General features: G+C 42.4%; 1 protein-coding gene across 7 annotated transcripts; it reads left to right on the top strand.

Annotated features, from left to right (window-relative positions):
- Positions 1 to 307: 307 nt before the first annotated feature.
- LOC125523136 lies at positions 308 to 11,017 on the top strand. Of its 7 annotated transcripts, none has more exons than XM_048688187.1 (6): positions 4,943 to 5,396; positions 6,518 to 6,669; positions 8,162 to 9,508; positions 9,600 to 9,812; positions 9,895 to 10,019; positions 10,220 to 11,017. In XM_048688187.1, exons 2-6 carry the CDS (start codon positions 6,650 to 6,652, stop codon positions 10,669 to 10,671), a joined length of 2,157 nt encoding a protein of 718 aa, XP_048544144.1. In that variant the 5' UTR covers positions 4,943 to 5,396; positions 6,518 to 6,649; the 3' UTR covers positions 10,672 to 11,017. The 7 variants fall into 7 exon arrangements, 6 of the variants coding, with proteins under 6 accessions (XP_048544144.1, XP_048544142.1, XP_048544143.1 ...); XM_048688185.1 differs by having other exon boundaries at positions 6,518 to 6,672; XM_048688186.1 differs by having other exon boundaries at positions 6,495 to 6,672.
- Positions 11,018 to 15,458: the final 4,441 nt, after the last annotated feature.

The raw sequence follows: 15,458 nt of genomic DNA, 5'->3' as shown, positions 1-15,458 counted from the left end.
GAGAAGGGGCGCTACACGATTGGATCGAGGCTAGGATCGAACGAGTGTGGATGCGTTCTGTGGTTTTAGCAATATAATCTGGTTAGCAGTTTTGCAATTTGCCACACAGTTGTCACATATATATTTCATTAAAAAAATAACTACGATCGGTCACATCCCTTGCCGAGTACATTGTCCTCGCAATCATAATCTTTACCTACTAATAAACCAGCGAGCGCTTCTAGTCGTACGTCGTCAGCAATTTTGCAGAAAAGCCCCTGAAATTTTAAGTAATCAACCCGCAATCCTCAATATAAGTCGGCCCGAATCGGTATGGAGAGAGAAAGGAAAAAAAATAGCCCAACCACCGCACGGCGCTGCCTCCTCGATCCCATCTCGACCTCCAGCCCCACCCCGCCTCACCGCGCGTCGTCCTCCGCTGCCGCTCATCGCCCGTCACCGCAGCCGCCACCTCCTGCCCCGCCCCGCCCCGCCGCCGCCGCGCGTTGCCCGCCCCCGCCGCCGCAGCGTGCCGCCGGCCGCGCTCGCAGCCGCCCCGCTCGGCGCACCCACCTCGCTCGAGGTTGGGCAAGCGGGAAGTAGAGTTCGGGACGGCGGATCGGAATCCATCGACTGATTCTCTCTTTCTCTCCTCTCCCTTGGATTCCTGGAGGTGGTGGATCAATCTTGCCTTCGTGGTGGCGGCAGAACGAGCGCGGTGAGATCAGGTGGACTTGCTTCTGGTAATCTCAGTTTTGTTAGTAGCAAGTGGTCAATTTAGTGTTCATTGGCAACAAAAAGAAGTGAATGATATCATGCCATAATTTAGTGTTGCTTCCCGGTCCTGGATAGATGATGTATTGTACTTCTGCATAAGCTAGGAAATCTACAAATTGATTATCTGTAAACTATTTGTCCATACTTCTCCAAGATCTGAACATATACCATCATTGCTGATCGATTTTATTACTAACTAGCAGATTCCTCCTGGTGCGTGGGAAATTTTCGGCTGGATTGATTTACTAGCTACGTCCAAGCAGGCCACTGGATTGATTTCATGAGGCTTACTAGCTACGTCCCAATCAAGATAGCTGACTTACTAGCTACGTCCCAAGCAGGCCAATCCAATATGTTGATCAATTTGATTGTTCTGGCTGGAGGTCAGGAGTTCAGAAGGTGCGTCGTTCACACTAAATCGTACCCGGAGTTCTACAATTAGGTATGATTACAACTAGGAAGCTACCCTTCCTGGATAACTATTTTAGTACCTGTTTTTATTTACTGATGAGAACTAAATAAATTGGCTACTGTTATGTTTCTCCCTTAAAAAAAGATTCTGGTAGATGTGCTTGACAATAATAATGGTAATACCTAAAGGAGTTCTCTTGCTCCAAGTTAGCCCCTATATATTCTTAGCTACCATGTACTTGCGTTACTGGTTTGTGTTAAGGATTCCGCTACTGTTGCCAAGGTATCTGCAGAATTTTGTTATAGTACTAGCGGAACAAAAAAAGAGATGGCCGCCAAACCTCAAAAAAAATCAACCGGCCATTAATTTACTGGACTCTATTTCAGTCTAATCAGTGGAGACTTATAGAGTGGAAAAATGTTTAAAAACCTAATATAAAAATATGAAATATTTAGTTATTCTCTATATCCGAGAAAACAATAAAGAGCTTTGTGTTAGGCAGTGCACTGCGGGAGTCTTTCCCACAGATCCACCTTCTTTACCTTTCCGTTCTTTGAACTGGATCAGTTCTGATATTCTAACATTGTTGGAAAATCATTATCTTCTGTAAAGCCACATTTCATTTTATGATTTTTAGCAGAAGCTCACATCGAGGTCTTGGTGTGGGGCTGCTGGGGAAGGGAATGTCCTTCTACTTAGTGAAAGTCGTTGTTGTGGAGGCTGATTTTACCTTCTTTCAAGTGTTCTATTCTATTTAGTGCAATTGGTTCGAGTTAAACTAGCATCCGTCGTACAAATATTTGTGGGACATATTCAGTTAAATTTACCATGTTCTGTTCTGTTTTCATTACCCAACGCTAAAATGTAGATGTTATGATGACCAATGACCATAAACTATACATGATTGGGCAAAGAATCACTCTGGTGACCCAGAGATAGATGAAGCTTTAAAGAAGGGAGAAGATGCTGGGCTTGCCTTGGTTAGCAGCAATTATCATTTCATTTTTGTGTTTATCAGCATAAGCTAATATCTGGAAGTAGGGCTTCTTTACTCTGTACTCCTGCAATTTTTAATGTTCCTGGTGTCACTTTCCCCAGTACTCTTCTATAGCCGCGTTTTGTGCTAAAAAATGAAAAATTCAAACGTTTTGCAGTCACTACCAGCAAGTAATAGCACTGACTATTATTTTAAATAAAATATGAAATCAAGCTTTCAGCTGCATCTTTTAGCATCCCAGCGCACTCATCAACTTCAGAGTTACCATTGGGATCACTTTTCTCAAGAAATCTGGAAAGAAGCGAGGATTCTCAAGTAAGATAAGTCTGCTTACAAAAATTTGCCTACTGGAAAGTAGATAGAGACTCATGAAGTAAGACATGCCTACATATTATACATAGCAGGCTTCTGACTTCTCTGATTCTGCAAGCCTTGAGGCTGTGAAACATCTATGCTAGGTCGCCACACTTCTGCCACCTTCATTTGATGAGGTACATTCAGATTCGGTTTGTTTATTACTTTATGGATGCTTCTCTTCTCATTACAGTGCTGGGTAATTTGATGAGAAATTATCTTCTCTTTGATGGTCCAGGTTCAGCGTTCACTGCTATGAAAGAAGAAGGCATATATTTTCCTTGTGGAATTGCCAGTAGAATGGCAGTGAGAACAAGTAAAAATCTGCAACAGGTAATACATTATTTTGAAGCTACATGGAAAGCAAAGTAAGCACATGGATCCCTCATTTGAGAGTGGGGGTTAAACTTCTCTGGACTTCTCCCTTAATTCTTACTGCAGTCTTTTTATTCACATTTCCTATTGTGTAGTTGGTGACAATGAGGAATTGTTATCCACTTGAGAAAATAAAGATTAAATCGATGATGCTCTCAAAAGTAAAATGACTTTCTGAGCTGGATAGGGACATTGTGAGCATCAATATAGAACTTATAAACCTTTTTCCTTGTTTGTTATAATGATATTTTCATTTTCCTGTGTATATTAAACTTGAGAATATTATTCTGCATTACTTCAACCGTTGCTTTTGATGTGTTTGCAGTATGACTATGGTTCCTACTCAAAGTAGAGGACGAACAAACTTTTTTGAAGTAGGAGTCGAAAACTAAAAATCCATCTATTCCTAGAATGGAGCTGGTTGGAGTTGAGCCTACAATTGAGCGGGTAGTTCGGTGGCACCGACATCCAGCTGAAAGTTTATAGGAGGGTTAGTAAAGAAAATTTGTTCATGAGGAAATGTGCCAGCAAAACATTGAGTCGGAGTGCAAGTCAAATGCTCTTAACAGTTTTTTGATCGCTTTTCTTTAATTACAATTCTTATTATTTTTAGTTGGCATTGATGTACAAAAGAAAATCCTGAGCCTTTTTTGTCCTCTCATCGACCATTGTATTTTTGAATCATATTAGTCTATGTAAAAGAATTCAGTACCTTATGTTTTGTATATTTGGAAATGTCTAAAGGCATGGTGTTATATAATAACTGTATGATATGCTTTGTATGCCTTTCCCTGTAGCCTTAGTATGGTCATCATTTTCTCTTTCATGTCCTTCATCTTAAATTAAAAAATATGAACCATTGCATTGTGCTAAAGTTTATCATTATTATTTAATTTATTTATAGGCAATAGTTCTTCTAGAAAAAAAAATGTAAATTTTGTGTAACAAGCTAAAATAGAATCTTCTTTGTTGCAATTGGGAACATGCCACATGACTATTGAGCTGGCATTATTTGCCAATTCTATTAGCTGACAATGTTGATGTGTATCTTTGACACCATTCATTTGAACCACCAAATAATAGAAGTTGTTTGATTGGTAAAATATTTTTCAGGTTCCTAACCACACGCTTACTTATTTTGTATTCACTGTAACGCATGGTTTTTTGTGCTATAACATAATGTCAAACCACTAAAATTTATATGCCCCGTTGCAACGCACGGGTCTTGTGCTAGTAATAGTAAAAAGACGAAAATAAGCCGAGACAGAGCGCTGATTAGATGTGTCTCGCTGTATACCTCAGATAAGAAGAGATGGGCCGGGCAGGCTGCGACTCGGACTCGACATGCAGCTGCCAGCCATGACCCTGCACCCCTAATAAAAAAGTTTGAAAAGCCATGACCCTGCGTTTCCTGCCCTTAGAGCATTACTAGTAGAACCCTCAAACCCTTGAACCCTTACTAGCGTTTTAAAGGTCCAAAAATAATTTTTAATGCACTTTTACGGGTTGAAAAATAGGGGCAAAGATTAGAACCCTCAAACCCAACCCTTATAACAGAATATTTCCTATGAACGACGTTGTCGCTGCGCGCGGGAGGTCGACGGGGCGGCCGCCGGCGACGGGGGCGACTAGCAGCGGCGGTCGCGGGCGTGGGCGCGGGAGTTGGGAGGATTTTTCCTTCCCGCGCGAGTATAACCGCCAAATGAGGGTTGGATAGATTTTGCTCTCCAACCCTTACTTTTGAAGATTGGGAGAGGGTTTGAGGGTTAAACCTTTAAAAAAATTTAAGAGTTTGAGGGTTAAGGGGTTCTAGTCTACGGCTTTTTTTAACAAAAATTATAAAAAAACAATTATTTTTAGAGGTTTGAGGGTTTAAGGGCTCTACTATAATTATTATAATGCTCTTACCCCGCGCTACCCCGCAGATATCGCGAAACACAAACGTGCACGATTCACGTTCGGAATCCCAACGGGCCACGGCGGTAAAACCGCGCCGTAATAATTGGGAACAGATCGATAGCCTTCCCTTCCCACCGCGCGGCAGCCGTCGCAATCCTGATCCTTCTCTGCTTGGGCGTTCCGTTTCCTGATTCTTTTCCAATCCGGTCTCCTGCCTCCCCACGCGTCGTTGGCCAGCGCCTATAAGTACAAGGGCCGTGCCCGGCCTCCGTTCGCACAACCAGCTTTTCTCTCTCTGTTTCTTTCTCTCCGGCCCCAGCCGTCGCCCTCCTCTGCTCTGCGTTGGGGTTTCGCTAGGGTTTCCCTAGCGGCGAGAGGCAAGTTCTTTCGTACGCACGTTTAAGTTCTTGGGTGGAGGAGTTGCAGATTCTCTGCTCTGCGTTGGGGTTTCGCTAGGGTTTCCCTAGCGGCGAGAGGCGAGTTCTTTCGTACGCACGGTGAAGTTCTTGGGTGGAGGAGTTGCAGATTCTCATCTCGAGGAGAGGAGTCGGGCGTGCAAGAGTCGATCTCCCATCCTTCATCGCCGGAGCAGACGGCCGTCAGGTATACTTCTGATCTGTTCTTTTCTAGAGCTATGGTAGTATGCTGTGTATGTTCTTGCTGCTATTCGAGATCAGCGCGTGTGTTTGGTTGTGCTCGTGCTCTGTTTTAGTTTTCGAGCTTGAAAGGGTAATGGTCCGAGATTGTTAAGGATTTCTTATTTGATCTAGTTTCCGCTTAGGCATGTGGCTGTCTGAGCGCTGTAATTGCTCACATTGTGTAAGTCGTTTCAGTAGATGGGTTTTGATGCCATATGTCTTGCGTGTCTGCCATGAAGGGCTTTGATTATTTTTGGATAGTTGTCAGGTAAACCAGATCTAAAATTAACATATACTCTGATTCTTTTATAAATGCCAAGGAGGGCATTGGTTTGGTTTTTTTTTTTCTGGACTAATTTGCCCCTGTGCATGAGTATCCGGAGTAAATGTTCATGGTTGGCTGGTCCTCCTTCCTTTTTGCTACAGTTGGTTACCCAACGCCCTCAGCCAGCATGCGCAGCTGCATATATTTGCTTTTTGTGCTGCCTCTTTTGTTGGAAACTTACCCAATTTAATGAGGCAGAAGTCGGATGGCGACGTCTAAGATTGTCATAGTAGGGAGTAACTTAGAGTAGTAACATGCATATGTTACTAGTCTATGTTATTACCTCCATAGTGGGTAGTAACATATGTGTTGTGTCATGCATAACTTTATTTATTATGTTGTAGACCATCTTTTCTTAATATGTGTGATATTATAGTAACTAGCTATGTTACCACATGTCTTCCTTTTTTCATTAATTAAATGCCACACCATCTATTTTTCTAGATAATGCCGGTCGTAATGGGAGCATCATAGGTGGTACCATGCATGCCAACTAAGCAATTTTGATGAGGTGACATAGAATTAAATGAAGAAAGAGGGGCTTGAGTATCATATCATGATACCGTATCATATTAAATGATGTGCTATTTTGTGTCATGCATGATAATAAATATAGTCCTAACATATGGTACCATGCATTATAGATGTAGTATCATGTAGTAGTGTCATATGCATGATATTAATATATGATACTCTCCATTATGATGTTATCACATATGTTACTCCCACTGTGCGTAGTCTGAAAGAAATCCTGAAAATAGGGAACGTGAAGACTACTTGAAAGTAGGATGCATGGCTTGGAGAACCCCTCAGGTTGGTTAGCTTGATTTGCCATTAATCCAAAGGCGAACCTATGCCAGCCTACAAGCAAGCTGGCCAAGATTGAATTGACCATGGATTTAGATGGATCATGGTTGTGAGTCTCCTCAACATGAATTACTTTTAATGCTTTATGAGTAGCGTTGTATTTTATTTTTGGAAGGAAAATAGAATTGCTCCTTTGCAATTTTTTAAAATAAATGCACCGATCATTATTATTTTAATTTTGACACTACTCCTCAGCTCATTGTAAAAAAAATCCTTCCACTTCAGCTTGTTTCATTAACATGCTCGAAATTTTTGGCACATTTAGTTTATCCTTGAAACTACAAAAGGTTTATATAATAGTTTACACTTTTAGTTGGACATAGTTTCAACACTAGGCGTCATGTCTTTGTGTAGATATAGTAGTGAGCGCAATTCTGATTAATCCTTCAAATTTGTCATGCCTTTTTCAAAACAAACGAGATCAGAATTAGTAAAGAACTTAAATCTAGTGTCGTAAAAAGTTAGTACATATTAATTGTTGTGCTAGGTGAATCTTTATATTCTTGACCATAAAATATCTTCTATTGCTTGAATCAAAACTAAGTGTGCCTTGTATGTAATCCTGTACCTTTGCTTGGTTTAGTTTAGCCATAATTCATACTCCATCCGTTTCTTGATATAAGGTGTATAGATTTTTGAGAAAAATCCCAGAATATAAGGTGCATTGCGTTGCACCACTCGTTTGGATATATTTCATAGGGATTTGATTACATTTCCTTATATCAGGCAAGCTCCTCTATTTACTCATGTCAATTAGTCAGGAGTTATCTCACCCAAAACTTGTGAAATTTTCCCTCCATGTGCGTTTTTTAATTTCCGTGCCAAAAACTATACACCCTATATTCAGGAATGGAGGGAGTATAATTCATGCCCATTTGTCTCTCTTTCGTTATCATATTGTGCCTTACTCATGTATGGGAGGCTAGGTTTAGTGCAACAGCTGGTGGCGTGGCAACTATAGTTAGTTGAGATATAAACCAAGGGTTGGTTTTTCTTGATTGAAAAAACCAAGGGTTGGTTGATATGGATACCATGAGGTGTCACAAAATTCATCTTTATGTTACTTCTTTAATATAATTTGTACTTTCATGTCATCAAATGTCCTTATTTTTTGCATCGCTAAGTATCAGATAGGTCAAAATGGATGACTAAAAAGACATTAGATAGAGATCATTCCTCAAATGTGTGCAAGTCATGGTTAATAGATTAGAGATCATTTCTCAAATGTGTGTACCTAAGTTGTCAAACTGCTCTTTTTTGTGAATCACTAAATCCTAGTGTGAAAAAGTGCAACTTTTGTGGGCCCTATTGTTACAAAGATTTACGCTTTGATATACATGGTGCCAAATGTGTTTGATGTGATATCGATCTCATATAATAGAGCCTCCTTCTCCACTTTAACTATGTTGCCATTAGGTTGGCACTATTATAACAGTGTTCTTTTATTGTAAAAGTTAGTGTTGTCTTTTGTTCTTTTATTGTATAAGTTTCTTCTGTGTTTAGATAATATATTTTACACATTTTATAAATTTTTTTAGGGATTTTTCAAAGAAAATGGGGAGTCGAAGACAACATGGTGTTAACCACTTTGGTCCAATTTTGAGAAAGCCATCCATAAGGAAGGCACCAGGCAAACTCAAGAAAAAGTGTCTTGAACAATTGAAGAGAACTCAACAGTCGTTTAGGAGAGGTGATGATAATCTTGCGAAAAGACCTCAACAAAATAAGGTTGCAACAAAACACACACTCTGTTTTCCTTTCAATGAGCCTAGCCATTCTAAGCCAGTGTCTCGACCAAATGTCTCGTCACGTTCTTCATGGCCAAACAAAGGTATGGCTTCTCCACGGGAAGATGTTGAGAAGTCCAAACCCTCCTTCTCTAGGACTCTCACCCAGAAGGCTAGTCCATCTTGCGCAATGCATAATAGTGGCATTGATTCTCTGCCAAAGAATACTATCAAGTTTAGACCCTGTGGTAATATCTTGAGGCCAAACAATGGTATGGGTTCATCGGCGAGGAATGTGGAGTCTTACTCAAGGTTAAATAACGTTGAAGCTCCTCGTTCAAAGAATACCAAGATGCCGGGATCCTCTTACTCAAGACCCAATGATGGGATGGCTCCTCAGTCAATGAAAGCTAGTCCCTTCTCCTCTGGGTCGAATTGTGTGTCCGGTCCTTTGGCGAGGAAGGATGATTCAAATTCCACATTTGATATTTCAAAGAAATCGTACCCCTCTTCATTGGTTTGCAACTCACGGAAAGAAGACCATCCGATTGTGATGGAAGCTTCAAATTCCAACTTAGCTTTGAAGGGTAAAAAAGTCATGGAAGATATCTTGCCCAACTTGGGGATCAATTGTGATTCCTTATTACCTAGTAAGAACCTTTCAAGTCACCAAACGGTTGAGGCATCATGCATGGTCAATTCAATCGACGGTTACATTCAACTTGACATTATAAAGTGCAAGTCTAGCCTTTCGAAGGATGGAAGAACCGATGTGTACAAATCTAAGAGTAAGAGGATGGAGTCGTTGTTGGAAGAGAAGTTTGAGGCACGTGGGGTCGCTAGATTGACAGAATCAATGGGTATCTCCATTAAACTTGACAATGAGAGCACTAGCCTCGGGAAGGATGAAAGGTCCGTTGATGACAAGTTTAATAAGAGGAAGAGGACTGAGAATTGTAGTCGAATAAACAAAATTAGATATGTAGTATTTGATGATGAAGACGATGATGACGGTGATCAGAATCTCACGGGTGCAAGTGGTGCCGTTGGATTGAAAACACAGAAGGATTGTCATCAAGAAGTGTCTAATCTTTATGGTTCAGAACCTTCGAAGCCACATTACTATTGTTCCCTGCCCATCGATGAACCTATTTGGAGGTAGAACATACGCCCCTTTTTTCTCCATTTTCCCATGTTGCAAATGCTCGTCCCTATATGCTGATATTTTTGTTGTTCTATTATTCAACAGGGGAATCATTAAGATAGGCAGCGGAAAATTTGTTTCATTGGCTGCGCATTTGTCAACCAAATACTGTGAGAAGGTGTGGAAATTGTCAAGATCACTTGAGCCAGTGGTTGAAGTAACAAAGCTTTCTAGACTGGAGGCTTGGCCTAAGAGCTTTGAGGCATCAAGGCCCACTGATGACAACATTGCGTTGTATTTATTGCCCATGGAGATGAGGTGTCTTTATTGCCCATTGCTATTTATTGCCTACCATCTTCCGCACCATTTGGATTCTAATCATTTTTGTTTCTATCCCTAGGCAAGATGCAGACATGGATCAACTTGTTAAAGAAGTAATGGAGAATGATATGGTTCTACGAGCTATTGTTGCTGAAGCTGAGATGCTGATATTCCCATCTATTCTACTGCCTGAGCAACACCAAAGTATGAATTCTTCTCTTTCTGGAAACATGCTAGTAACAGAATATGATTCGTGTTCCTGATTTCTAGTCGCAACCCTACCCATACGCAGCTGTACTAATAATCATCTAATAGAAATAATTCAATTATCCAGAATCACTCTCTAAGCTATTCCCTACTGTGTATATTTGGCTCAGTGCATGTTTGTCCTTGTTTGGTTGCAGCTTTCCAAGGAAAACCCTACCTGTGGGCGGTATTTAAGCACAGAATAGTGGAAGAGGAACAACATGGCAAAGGACGTTGTGCACAGGAGAAGGGAAAACAGCTGGCTTCACTTTTCAGTGTGGGAGAAGGATTAAACATTGATGCTGGACTAGAAGCTTCTGAGGAACCGGAGATGCAAGGCATGGAGCCGGAACAAAATCCCAAGTTGGCTCGACCGAACGCGCCGAGTCCGACAACTAAAGCTCCTACCACGGCTGCAGCTACAATGTCTGCAAACCACTGTCAAGACCACTCAAACATGGCTGCTCCTACAGGAGCTTTGTTTGGTTTTGTGGTTCAGCGAACCCCGAGACTTGAGCAACTCATCCAAGAGATGCAACGCGAAGGTGCTGTGATGGTTGCAATGCAAGGGCAGATGATAGGGCCAGGCATTGGCTTGTGCAGGCAGTAGCAGCAGGGTTGAGACTTGAGAGGAGGATGATATGGCACAGAGGCGGAGCTCATCTGGATCCTTGCTCTTTGAAGCTGACTTGGACCTGAGCCGCTTTGTGTGTACCATCGTCTGTGCTTGTTTGAAGGCTTTTCCATTCTGGTATTCTAGTTGAGTAGAGGTTTAGTTTGGTGTTTGCTAAAATGCATCTAAAAATTATCATGTCAGCGCATGTATTCTCAGATGCATTTTGTTCTTCATTATAGTTCTGCTTGCATCTCCAGCCTAGTTGTTTTCTGCTTGTAGCATCGATTCTGTTATTTCGCTTCCGCCATCCCAGGCCATTCAAAATATTATGCTCCATTTCTGGTTTGAGTTGTAATCCGTACCCTGGTAGCAGAAGATAAAAACGCACCAGCGATTGAGCATTGGCACTGCTGCGTTTTGCTCCATGCTGCCCATCCCGCTTTGTATTGCCTTATTTTTGGGAGAGCAGCACATTACTCGTTGGAAGCCGCGTCCAGTTTGCTGGAGGAAATTTCCTGGTCCGGCATCAGCTCCGCTCGTCTCTTCATCCTTCTCTTTTTTTTCAATCTTGCAAGAGAGCTGCCAAAACCATTGATTAGAAAAAGATATTTCAAAAAAATTTATGGTTGTTTGGCTAAGGATCAGATGAGAGGTTACATAAAACAAGTTTTTAGAGGATTTTTATTTTAGGAAAACTAGTTTAGGCCAACTCTAACTTGTCCCTTGGCGTTAGAGTATAATTTCGGTTTTACTCCTAACCGGCAGCCGATCCTCTAAACCGGATAGAGTAAAATTTTACTCTGGCTTTTATCCGGTGTCTCTCGGCCGCCCACCGCTGGAGGAAAAAAAATTCTCTCCTCCCATTGTCTCCCCCACTCTCGCGCGGCATCTATGCGGACGCCATCCATACCGCCCACCGCGGACGCTTTGTAGGCCCAGTCGCTGTCCCTGCCCATCTGGATTTGAGCCTCTCGTGCCACGGCCGGTACAAAATTGATAAATCTACGCATGTCGTTGCCGTCGTCGGATTTGACGCGTTCATGGATTGGCCGGCTGCCGAAACGCACAGCCCCGACAATGCCTCTGCACCGCATGCAGGTATGGCCTCTTCCTCTAGCGGCTCGGATCTCATTTGTCGTCGGTTCGTCGGTAAAGACACACTCAACCATCGTTCTGGCTCGGCATTGACCCCAGCAACTCGTCGGCACCCCGTTGCTTGTCATAAAGTGCGACGCCTGTCCGCAGTAGGTGGTGCGCCGAGTATCAACCACGCCGGAACACCCCGGATCGGTGTTTTTCAAGTGCAAAGACGATGAGTGCTTGTTTTGATTTAGTGGTTAATCGGATTTGGCGCAATTTGTAGCTCATTGTTTGCTCCAATTTGTATGTAGGATGGATGCAAGTTTTGGTATTGGGAAGAAGATTACGTTGATGTATCGATAGCGAGAAATTTGATATATGTTCGTGCACGACTTGCAACGGTAGAGACTAGAGATGAGACTAGATGCGACGCAGTATCGAATTCATCGGAGCCGAAGAAGAAAGAAGTGTGCAAGCTCGAAAGGCCAATACAGATAATCAACAATGAAGACATAAAAATATATTAATCCAATTAGTGGGAGCAGTTATGAAAATTGGATCTCTTCCCCAGGAGAGTCCGTATGTCGTTTCATTACCCCATTACCCCGGTCGATCGATCGATATCCCCCTCCACCGTTTTTTCCCATCCCATGTCCTCCTGTTTCTCGTGATGTAAGTCTTGCGAGTACTTTAGATGAATACTCACGGTTGCTTTGCTACCTTTTCCCCCTCTATCCGATTGGTGCAATCAGATGACAGCCCAGGTGTAGCGACCAGACCTCAAACGGTCCGATCTCTGTGCTTCAGTGTCATCCCTGGATCAGTAATGCTGACACGCACAGTACTTGAAGGATTTATAACAGAGTAGCAATATCACACTTATTACAACGAGTGTCTCAAAAGAGAACTTGTTACAAATAATATGGCTTAAGGCCATCTAATAACGATAACAGCGGAAGACTTGGAAGATAAGTGAGTCCATCAACTCCAACGGCATCACTGAGTATAGAACCACGACCTAAAGGCACCTTACTTGCCGTCTGAAAAGTCTGCAACATGAACATTGCAGCCCGAAACGGGTCAGCACATGGAATATGCTGGCAATGTAACACATAGAGTAATGAAAGAATAAAGCTATACTACATGCATATATGGCTGGTGGAAAGCTCTATGGTTACAGTTTTTGCATAAAGTCAATTTTTCCCTACTGCAAAGGAATAAATTTTTATTTAACTATCATGGTGGTTGTTGAACATTGAGAAGATAAACATCCTCTCAATCCCAATTAAGCATTGCCATAAAAACCCAACAATATTAATTAAAGTAACATGATGAGATTCACATGATAATCCAAGTATTAGATACTCAAGACTTCCATAACCGGGGACACGACTAACCATAATTAGTTTATACACTCTGCAGAGGTTTGGGCACTTTTACCCACAAGACTCGATCTCCTCCGTTGTATTTTCTCGCACTGCATGATGTTTGAGAAACAGATGACCGAGACATAGTCTTTCAGAAGCGCTAGCATCTTACGATCGGGTAGACAGTACCAACCTACATCCCCTACATATGCTAGTCTACCACTGTAAGAGTTCGCACGACTTAGTCAACTATGCTAGAGCCCATAGTAGCTTGTGGCCGCACACAGAAGTTTCTAGTATGAATAATCTCATGATCCCTTTGAGCCTGGGTGGCGGTCTGAAAGTGCTTTATATCGACTAGAGGGGGGGGTGAATAGGCGATTTTTATGAAAGTCTTCAAAACGTGGAAGTTATGAAGACAAATGATAGAAATAAACCTATTACCCTGCAGCGGAAGGTAGACTACACTAGGCAAGCCATAGTCAAGTATTCAATGGAGTGAAAGCACAATGACTAATAGCAGCAATGTAGTAAGGATCAGGTAGGAAGATATTATGAAGCCAAACAGAAAACGCAGTCACTTAGTGAAGATAAAATATAGTGCAATCATACAATGACTTCACAAGGACCAACAGTAAGTAAAGGGAAGGAAAGGATGAAACCAGTGACACGTTGAAGACAATGATTTGTTGGACCAGTTCCAGTTGCTGTGACAACTGTACGTCTGGTTAGGGCGGCTAGGTATTTAAACCTGAGGACACACAGTCCCGGACATCCAGTCCTGAACACGCAGCTCAGGACACCCAGTCCTCACCGTATTCCCCTTGAGCTAAGGTCACACAGACCTCGCCCAATCACTCTGGTAAGTCTTCAAGGTAGACTCCCAAATCTTCACAGACTTCGTTCACCGGCAATCCACAATGTCTCTTGGATGCTCAGAACGCGACGCCTAACCGACTGGAGGATTCACAGTCCTCAAGTGTAATAAGTCTTCAGATCACACAGACAAGAAGACTTAAGTGATGCCTAATTCTCTTTGGCTCTGGGTGGTTAGGGCTTTATCCTCGCAAGGAATTCTCTCTCAAAGGCTTCGAGGTGGGTTGCTCTCAAACGACAAAAGCCGTACTCTGAATCTGAGCAGCCAACCGTTTATGGTTGTAGGGGGTGGGCTATTTATAGCCACTTGGCAACCCGACCTGATTTGTTCGAAATGACCCTGGGTCACTAAGGAACTGACACGTGTTCCAATGGTCAGATTTCAAACTCACACGGCAACTTTACTTGGGCTACAAGCAAAGCTGACTTGTCCGACTCTGGACAAGATTCGCTCTCAAAGTCTTCACTCGAAGACATAGGTTTTGTTTAAGCATCACTTCAGTCATTCTGACTGGTTCTCTTGGACCCCACTTAACAGTACGGTGGTTCCTATGACTCAACAAAGAGGAAGAAAAAGACCTACGAAAGATCTAAGTCTTTGAGCTCCATAGGTTTCATGCGATGTCTTCTCTTGTCATAGTCTTCAATGTGAATATCTTCATATACCACCTTTGACTTCAATGTCTTCATACATTTTTAGGGGTCATCTCTGGTAGGAAAACCGAATCAATGAGGGACTTCTACCTGTGTTATCCTGCAATTCTCACAAACACATTAGTCCCTCAACTAGGTTTGTCGTCAATACTCCAAAACCAACTAGGGGTGGCACTAGATGCACTTACAATCTCCCCCTTTTTGGTGATTGATGACAAACTAGTTGAAGTTTTCAACAGGGAATATAGTCTGCGAAATTGTAAAGGATAAGGAATTGTCTTCATAAGTTGCAAGGGCTCCCTCTGAAGATGTGCATATAAGTAATTTGCTTTTGGAATGCAAATGCACATGGCAGGTTGTACTTGTGGAGATCCACTTCAACTTATGTAGCGCCCCGAGACCGATGTGCCAGGTGTCCTCCAGTTATTCGCTGTTGTTGCCTTGTCATGTGCTTGCGTGTTGCATCTTATCATGTCATCATGTGCATTGCATCATCATGTTTTAAAACTTGCATCCGTCCCGGCCTCCTCGTTCCGCCCGTTGTCCGTTCTGAGCCCAACCACACTTGCACGCGCCCGTGGCATGTCCGAAATAGTATTTTATAAGTGGCCGGAAAAATGTTCTTGGAATGGGACGAAAGTTGGCGTGCGGTGTTGTTATGTTGTAGGTAGGCCGCCTGCCAAGTTTCATCGCATTCAGAGCTCGTTTGATAGCCCAACCGTTAAACTATAGTGGCATTATAGCCGGTCTAGCGTCGGACGTTTTCGGTCTCCGGAAACCGTGCCGGGCTGCATCTCTCCCCTC

This window comes from Triticum urartu, chromosome 7 (assembly GCF_003073215.2).
Source record: "Triticum urartu cultivar G1812 chromosome 7, Tu2.1, whole genome shotgun sequence".
Lineage (NCBI taxonomy): Eukaryota > Viridiplantae > Streptophyta > Magnoliopsida > Poales > Poaceae > Triticum > Triticum urartu.
The sequence above is the reverse complement of the archived record's forward strand: the minus strand, read 5'-3'. Positions and strand labels throughout refer to the sequence as shown.